A 9,316-nucleotide genomic window follows, 5' to 3' on the forward strand; every position below is an offset into this window, starting at 1 on the left:
AGTGTGATAACAGTAGTTAACAATAGGAATACAATTTGCTTTATTTGTTAAAACTCTCCAAGACTGCAGAAGATAGGCTATCATGGAAAAACCTGGGTGATCCAGAAAATTTCAATCATTTTTTCAACAAAAACATCAATAAATGTGATGGTGTTTTGTGGTCTTGGAAGCTGGTATTGTTCCCATTACAGAAATTACTTATGGTAGGCAATATGCAAAGCATTGTACAAAAAGGGATGATCTTTGCCGATATTTTTAAATGTAGTCTTTCTATAATGATCTTTGTTTCTGGCATAATATCCATATTAAAGTTTGGTATTGTCTTCTTCTGGTTACTCATGGACTTTGACACCACCAAGAGTCAGCTCTTTAGTTGACTGTTTCCAATTCTGGATGAATTAATATTTATTTCAAATCCACACCACTTGTAGACTATTTTCCTAAGTGATTGGTTTTAAATATTTGGTAATCTTTTCAATTACTCTCTACTAGTGTTGGTCGAATATCTCACTATTCGATTTGACACCTATTCGAGGATTTTGTTCGGGTGATTGAATGCCAAATCCGAACACTATTAAAGTTAATAGTGCGAAAATTCGGGTTATTTTTCGGGACTGTGAAGCACTGCAAGAGCAATCGAGAGCAGAGCTGTCAGCTCCACTCCTGATTTCTCTTGCAGCCCTTTACTAGTTGTATGTGTTCTTGGATAGAGTTTCTCTATCCAAGAACACAGAAGTTCTGTGAGAGAAAGAGAAAATCTATCCAGGAATAGGGATAGTGCTCCCTGATCGGCTGAGGAATGCTTTCTCCGGGGCACTAGAGGTTAATTACCCTCTAGTGCTGCGTATCACACACTGTTTTCAATTAATTAGACCATGGCCGCATTCATTGAGAAGATCCCCAGGGCACTTGAGGCTAAACAAGTCAACCCATTCATCACCTTTGGCTGAGGAAAGGCAAACCCTGATGACAGCTCGAGTGTCATCAGGATTTTCCTTCCCCCAGCCAATCACAGAGCACTAGAGGTTTTGTAGACTTATCCCCATTTAACCTCTAGTGCCTGGGGATCCCACACTGACAGGAGGATTCCCATGGCTATGCAGTCGTGGGAATCATCCTGTCATTGTGGGATAACCTGTAAAACAATAAAAGATAGTTACACAAATCACACATCCAATATTAAACTTTACCAATACTTTTTTTTTTTAACATTTTTTCACACACAAATTTGCGATTTGTTTTACAGGTCAGGTCAATCTGAATTTGAACAGCTATTTTTGGGTCGAATATAAGGACAACCTGAATCGAACACCAACACTGCTTGCTACATTCATGGACACCCACAATCTCTTTTGACAACAAACACATACATTGAGAACATCAAATCTTTCATATTTGAGGTTTAAAATAAGTTGGGTTCTACCTTTATACTCCCATTATTCTATTAACCATATAAAAATTATATGAGTGTTAATTCCATAATAAAACTCTGCTACCAATTCTTGGTGACTGTCGGAGGAAGAGTAACACACCAAAATTTTGTTTAAAAAGTTTATATTATGCAGAGATACACAAGCAAGAAAAACTTTAAATTACACTTATTAAAACACATTACAAAATTTCACACAATGGGTCACATTCGATGAGAGACATAAAACATGCAATACACAAAATAGTTCCCATTTATTCTAAGTTTCCTTTAAGTTGCACCCCCCATCGGTTTTTGGTCTGCTCTTCTAGCCAACTGGCCTTGGCATTCACTAGAATCTTTAACATGTCCCAAAAATCCTCAGGTACCAGACATACCAATATATTGATTGAATATTGTCCTTCCAGTTTACTTCAAAGGTTCACAAATGCTTTATTGAAAGCCATCTTTACTTCCCTGTTCCTCAGGCAGTAAATCACAGGATTCAGTAATGGTGTCAGAATGCTGTATAAAATAGATGAGACACAAACTTTGTTAAAGAAATCTCCAGATTTTGGACTATTGTAGCTTAAGCTTCCAGTTATAAGGAATAATATGATAACAATGAGATGGGTATGGGAAATCTTTGTGTTCCCTGTTACAGAGTGGAGCAACATCATGGGAACAGTAACTGTTGCATAACAAACATCTAATGCAGAAATGCAACTCAAGAAATAGTACATGGGAATGTGAAGATGGCTGTTAACATGAAATATGCTACAAATAGCAATATTTCCAGTAATAGTGATTGCATAGGTCACAGCAATTAGTATTGTACATATGACTGGACCCCTGGAAAACCCCAACAAATGAAAATCATCCAATGAACTCTCATTTTAGTCCACATCCAATGAACCATCTGACCCCTGTAGATACAAATGATTGTGTGGTAAGAAACCGCACTACCATACAGAAGAATGCACATATCCAACATGCTTGGCAATTTTATTATATAATTTATATATCGTAGTATTGTGCTTCACAGTAGAAGTTATTGGCTGGAAAAACTGATGATATATGAAATAGCAATATACAATATATGGCAATGAAAAGACCCTTCTGCCCAACTAAAGATCACAGGGGCCCTCATTATTACATGCATCAATCTTTTTCCTTTACATTCACTTGTTGACTGTCACTGTTACCATCACCGTGTTATAAGTCATATCCTTCAACACCAGGGGTTTTAATGTACCTGGAAGTGTGCATCAGTTTTTAAAACTTGCGCAGAAAGAAAGCACAGATCACCTTCCTCCAAGAAACCTCCTCTATACAAAATATTCCCTAGAAGCAAGGGAAGAACACTTTCCACAGCAGCCTACTTGTAAGAAGTTTGTGGGAAGACCATACTTCTATCAGCTCTTTTCCATACCAGATGGTAGTCGTAGCCAACAACTATCTGTCTTACCATTAATTTATACTATTCCAAGAAAGAATTTTGATTACCCTCAAAGACATGAAAGAGGAACAGTTCTAAATGGTTGGAGGCTTCGGTATGGCTTTGGACCCAATGTAGACTCATCCAGTTCACGACCTTGTCCATTGTTCGCTGCCCATAAACTACTCAAAAAATGTCTCCATCAAGTAATAGTTGTATGCTGAATTCATTACGTATCTGCAGGATTATAAACTTATTTTCTCCAACTCAATAAACATGCTTTAATTTATATTTTGGCCTTCATCAATTGAACTTTCATACAGAACTTTCAATTTCAGTTTTATCACTGGAATTTCAAAGTAAATAATGTTGACAATACTCTGAGTGATTTCTAGATCTAATTGATGATTATCATTTAAAAAAGACATATAATTTGCTAAAACCATCCCTAAAGGCTCTCTTTACTTCAATATTTCTTAGACAGTAAACAATTGGGTTCAGCAATGGGGGAACAATACTGTACAGAAGAGATGCCACTCGGACAAAGACAAAAGAATCTCCAGAGTTGGGACCATTATAGTTGAAGATAGCTGTTGAGTAAAACACTGTTACAACAATGAGGTGGGATGAACATGTGGAGAAGACCTTCTGCCTTCCAGTGGTGGAGCGGATTTTCAGTATGGCAGAAATAATACGAATGTATGAGTTTGTAACAAGTATGAATGGGGTCATCCCAATAAAAACCGTAACAACATGTAATAGCACTCGACTGTCCTGTATATCACTACAAGCTGCTTCTAATAATGGAAGAACATCACAGAAGTAGTGTTTGATATCTTGGTCACCACAAAAAGTTAGTTTCCATGTCATCATGGTGTGAAAAGCAGCATTAATTGATCCGCTAAGCCCAGATGCTGCCACAAAGTATGAACAGACCTTGCCATTCATTGTGGTGGTGTAGTGGAGGGGGTTACATATTGCCACATATCGGTCATAAGCCATGACAGCCAAAAACAGACATTCTGTTCCTCCAAAGCAGATAAAGAAATAAAGTTGTGTAAGACATCTATTGAAGGAAATCTTCCTGTTGCCCGTTATGGCATTGGCCAACATGGCTGGGAGAGTAACTGTAGAGTAACAGACATCTAATAGAGATAGACAAGCCAGGAAAAAATACATTGGTGACTGGAGGCGGCTGTCTACCTGAATGATGCAGAAAACAGAGAGATTTCCTAGAACAGTTGTTGTGTAGATTGCAGCAATTATAAAAGAGAATATTTTGTGCTGTTCTGGAAACCCCAGTAAGGTAAAGACATCCATGGAAGTTTTATTTGTGGCTGCCATGTATTTACCCATACCTTACAGAAATACATAAAGAAAGTAATAATAACATTGGATACCATTTGTATAAAAAGACACATTTTGAGGAAAAGATTGAGGATGATGTGTGGTATTTGAATGTCTTTCAGAGCCAGAATAGGACCAATTAATACCCTGAGTATAGCTCAGCAATGGTTCCCTCTGGCCTTTCTATCTATATATTATAACCCAGCTTTTTTAAATACTAGAAGATGGAAAAGCAGTACGGGAAAAAGTCAGAGACAAGAAGAACAAATCATAAAGATCACAGCACAGAGAGGTGATATAAAGGCTGTATCTAGTCAGGCTGTAGCCCAGCAATGGTGCCCTCTGGCTCTTCTATATCTTATAACTCAGCTTTTTTTAAAGACTGATGCTTTTTTAAAAATGGAAAAGCAATACCCCGAACCGGTCAGAAAGATCACTAAGATGTGATATGAAGGTTGCCTTCAGTCAGGTTTATTGTCCTTCATTAGGTGATCCAGCTACATTATAGGGTCCTGTTTTAAATGGTAGACACCAATTGTGGACATTGATCCTATGAATCACTGGATCTACCTAACAACGTGATCTCCAAGAGCTCCTCTTCCAGAACCCAACTGTTAGGGGTCTGAAGCAGATCTTCATCTTCTTCAGTGGTCAGGCAAACTGGGTCTTGTGTCATGCTGTATCTTCAGTCATAATTGCTACATGACCTGATGAGGATTCTGTGATGGAAACCTTTGGCAGCCATTGGGCAGCACCTTTATCACTAGGAGGAGACATGGCCACTACAGTCCAGATCCTCCAATACTACCAAGCAGAAGAAAAATACATGGGACCTGGCCTGTCCTCTGGCCATATGTTCTAAAAAATATCTGGGTCTTTAGAAATATTTTTTTATTAACAAGACCTTGAGATTAGGTAAATGGGGTGAAAATGTGTTTTTGATGGTTTGGTTTCTCAGTTGAAGTAAAACTCTAAATAAAAAAAGACTTTCAGCCAAGCTTGTCATGTGCTTGTGTTTGACCAAACTTTTTAAATCTGAAGAACCCCTTGTCATAATTTTCAGGTCTCAAGAAATCCCTGCTAAATCCAATTCATTGAGGGTCAATGAGAAAAAAAGCTCCTGGTTGGCAGTGGGGGGAATGACTCCTTACAGTGGTGGCTAGAATACCATCATTGGAGTCATGCAGTTAACTCTACTAAGTGGTGTTGGCCTCAGGACTATGCAGACATCATCAAATAAAAGGACAATCAATCAAAGTATGGGAAACCCCTAGCAATCTCTGGAGGAACTCTGGGGTTCCACAGAACTTTGGTTGAGAATGGTTGTGTTATTCGGTAAAACTATAAACACATTCTAGCAAAGACATTTTCTCTAAAACCATATGATCACCCATAAATATTTTTTTTTCACTAACTGGTTCTCAAAGACTAACTAAAAAAACAATATTGTTACATTTGTCCACATATACCACCATAGTTCTTGCTGAAGATCGTACATACAAAGATTCAAGACAAGATCAGTTTTACATATAATTTGAAACATATAGAGACAGGAACCTCACTTACCAATATTGACTTCTCATAGATGGTTCCACTCAGCATGACCAACAACTAAACCCAAAGTTACCTGCAGAGTCGTGTTACCGGCACTGAGATCTGAATTCTGTATTTATGTATCCATGAGTCCCAGCAAGCCTAGATAAGCACTTAGTATGTGTATTTATATCCATACAAACAGTTCAGGGAACTTGTATAGAGTTGACCCATAGAGACTTCTTTATTTTATTAATGAGCATGATAATTTCTGTTTGCTTGAATGTTTGCTTTTTTCTTTTATAAACTATTTCTAAAAAACAGTTTGTATTGTTCAGTAACAGCACCTGAATTCAACCAGAACCCATAGATATATATGTAATATGTATTTAAAAAAATATGCAAATAAAAATTGTATGAGTATCCATATTTATTATTAATAAAAAAAATCAATTCATCATGACTGTCAATGGGAGCAACACAGAAAAATTGTTTATAAAATATATATAATAAATACAAAGACATGCATGCAGGAAAAATGTTGAATTATAAAATCAGGGCAGATTCAATAAGAATAAAATATTATATTTTGATTTTACTGCTTCTGGCAATATGTTTACATTTGTTCTCCTTTTTGTCCATTGAGGCTATTTTATTGACATTAAACAAACCACAATACATTTTAATTTACTAATTCGCTATAATCTAAAGTAATTGTTTCTTTTTATAATCCCCTTACTTTTTATATTCTATTATATAACAGATGTCACTGCTTGTCATTGTTGTTATACCAACAGCACTGAAAAAATGTATTCTGCCATGAGCAGCCTTTTGGATCTCCTAAATTCTGACAAACCTCCTGAATAGGGTACCAATCAACAAAGCTGCTTGGGTAGGAAGAACAGAACCAGCAATAAAAACTTCACACGGGTCTTAAATATGTACTATACTAAACCAAACAATAATCACTCATACAATGCATAATATGGATTAATAAATCAATTAGTAAGGGATTTGGGAATCTCCACACATTATACTATACAAATAATTACTTTTATTATCCCATAACGTGATGCAAATATTCACACAGTTTATTGTATAAAGATTTTGATTTTTTTTAAACTAGCCTATTGACATGAAAATAAGTAGTTTATCATATTATTATAGATTTGGGACCTCTTTCTACAATGTGTCCTGTTGTTTCTTTAGGTAGGTATTTTTCTCTCATTCTGGATATTGACATCTTTTCCACTGAATCTAACTATTTTTATTAAAATTACTGTCATCAGGCATCATCATTAAATAGAAATAAGCCCAGTGTTATTGGTTGGGTAGTAACTCAAATATGTATCTTCCCTGCGTTCACTATACATAGCCAACAAACCAATAGTATATTATAAAAACAATAATAAATAATAGAAGAAAGTGCAGTGAATACTTGTACACCAAACATATATATCTAATAGTACCACATTAAAATTACCATAAGTATAATCTTCACAATAGTATTACTAAAGATCTATTAAAATACTCAATAAATAAAAGTCATCAAGGTGTGAAATATTTATTAATCTGCTTAGCCGGCACCCCAGTACAAAATATAAAAACACTTTCTCATTCATTGTGGAGGTGGAGTGGAAACTGGAGAAGATAGACTATCAAGGGTGAACCTAGGTGATCTAGCAAACCTAGAAGTAATTTCTTAAAAGTCCTTTGATATTAGTTGGCAAATGTTTTCAATTCTGGACCAAATCCAGATTCCAGTTTTGCTGGATCACCAGGTATTTGTTTATTTTTAGTCACAGTTCTGGACACTTCTAAACCAGAGCAACCTATAAAAATGTTCACATCAATACATAATATATTATGTTCAAACTGTTCCAGAGCTGGGCAGGATTATCATTTATTGAGAACTATATCATCCTACATCCTATGCTAGATCGATGTTTAGTTTGGATCCCCCCAGAGGTTTGATCTAATTTGGTTCCTAGTTCCAATATTGATTCTTCCCTGGAGAATTCTCACAAAGTACTTTTCAAGTGTTATTTTACTCCTCTTAGGTTATCTATGTTTTGTCCTTCAGCCTCCCCTCTTTGTTTTGTGGGCTGCAATGCTGCTGGCACATGAATGCACATAGGGAGCCTGAATCGTCAAGCCAAATCGGAAGCTCAACCCGCGCGCATATATGCGATCCGGAATTAGAGCCCTAAAATTATTTTTTTAACCAAATCCGAGGCGCTGGCGTAATCACGCGGAAGTCATCAACTGAAGGGATCTCTCCGATGGATATGCACAGCCCCGGCAGTTTCACACTGGCGAGCTTGCATTAAACTCACTGTTCCCCTATAAAAACATTCTTTCTAATGGCACACATATTACCCTTAGGCCTAAAAAAAAATTTTGTGCTGTTCAAATGTTTAAAACATATATATGCGCTAAGAAATAATCATATTTTAAACTGACTTATTTCTTTCCTGTTGGGCAAGAGTTACCTAAGTTCAGCTCCTCTACATAGGACCCTATCTAAATGCTTATGATGCCAGATCGGAGGAGCCGCCTGGGGGTAAATCTTGCGACTTTCCACGGATGAAACCTCGGCTTTACCATCGGACTAGATTTTCACACAAAAGTCACAAGCATACACACATTCTTGTTTGCTTCTATAGATATATATGTATATGTGTGTGTGTGTATATATTTATATATCACCTGTGCACTTAAATTTGAGCAAATATAAGGGTGTTGTTTATCTTGCTTTTTCCTTTTGTCTTTCTTTTCTTGGAGGGGCTGTTGTTTTGTGTGTTATCCTAATTAATCTATGCTGTTGCATTTAATACTTTGATTACGCTTTAGCACAATAGCTTCTTTTTTTTGTTTCTACTTTGAATGTTTTAATGTCTATTTTGCAGTTTTGAAGTCAATGTTAATGCTATGTTATTGTGATTGTGGCCATATTGTTTGATTGCAAAATTCTGCCTTTATTACCACTTTGAAATGTTTGTCCTGCATAAATATTTTCTAATCTAGTTTTCCACCCTTGATAGGCCAAAATTGCATATTGGTTTGGTAAGTATTTTTTGAATGCAATATTTGTTTGGCCATTTTTGAACTGTTTTGGCTTTATATGGAAGTGTGGGTTTACATGTGTTTTGTTTGTTCTTTTTATTTTTTGTCAATGTAAATTTAGTGATGTGATGTGTATGGTTTTTTTTTTGTTCGTTTTTTATGCTTTTTTTTATATGTTAATGTGACTTTTTAGCAAATGTTTCATTTGAATAAAGTTGATTGTAAAATGTTGTTGTTTGTTTTTTGGGGGTGTGTTGTTATGTGATCTCCTTTCCAATCTCCTAGGACACACAGTTTAAAAAGTCAATTGTGATTGTTTTTAAGCTGTTCCTTTCTCTGAATTATTTGTAAGGCTAAAAACAGTACAATTGTCGTGTTAAAACTCAGTTGTTTGATGCGCATAGTTCTACGCCAAACTTCAATCGCATGTAGCTCATAGATGTGCACCACAGCGGACCCACTACATGCGCCTGAACTGTTTTATCAGTTGAAAAATGCACTGCACTTTTGCACAGTCCTCATTA

The 9,316-nt window shown here is 36.1% G+C and overlaps 2 protein-coding genes across 2 annotated transcripts in view; both read right to left on the minus strand.

The window, feature by feature from the left end:
* Positions 1 to 3,257: 3,257 nt before the first annotated feature.
* On the minus strand, positions 3,258 to 4,190 carry LOC140340265 (olfactory receptor 1E16-like). Its single transcript, XM_072425321.1, has one exon. The coding sequence runs from the start codon at positions 4,188 to 4,190 to the stop codon at positions 3,258 to 3,260; it is 933 nt and encodes a 310-aa protein (XP_072281422.1).
* A 4,136-nt stretch (positions 4,191 to 8,326) lies between these two features.
* Positions 8,327 to 9,316, minus strand: part of LOC140340266 (olfactory receptor 1f45-like) — a 4,559-nt gene continuing 3,569 nt past the window's right edge. The window contains exons 2-3 of the mRNA XM_072425322.1: positions 8,712 to 8,805; positions 8,327 to 8,337 (exon numbers count right to left, since the gene is read on the minus strand). Of these exons, the coding sequence (XP_072281423.1) occupies positions 8,327 to 8,337; positions 8,712 to 8,805 (105 nt within the window). The remainder of the gene's footprint in view (positions 8,338 to 8,711; positions 8,806 to 9,316) is intronic.

Source organism: Pyxicephalus adspersus, chromosome 11 (assembly GCF_032062135.1).
Source record: "Pyxicephalus adspersus chromosome 11, UCB_Pads_2.0, whole genome shotgun sequence".
In the NCBI taxonomy this organism is placed as follows: domain Eukaryota; kingdom Metazoa; phylum Chordata; class Amphibia; order Anura; family Pyxicephalidae; genus Pyxicephalus; species Pyxicephalus adspersus.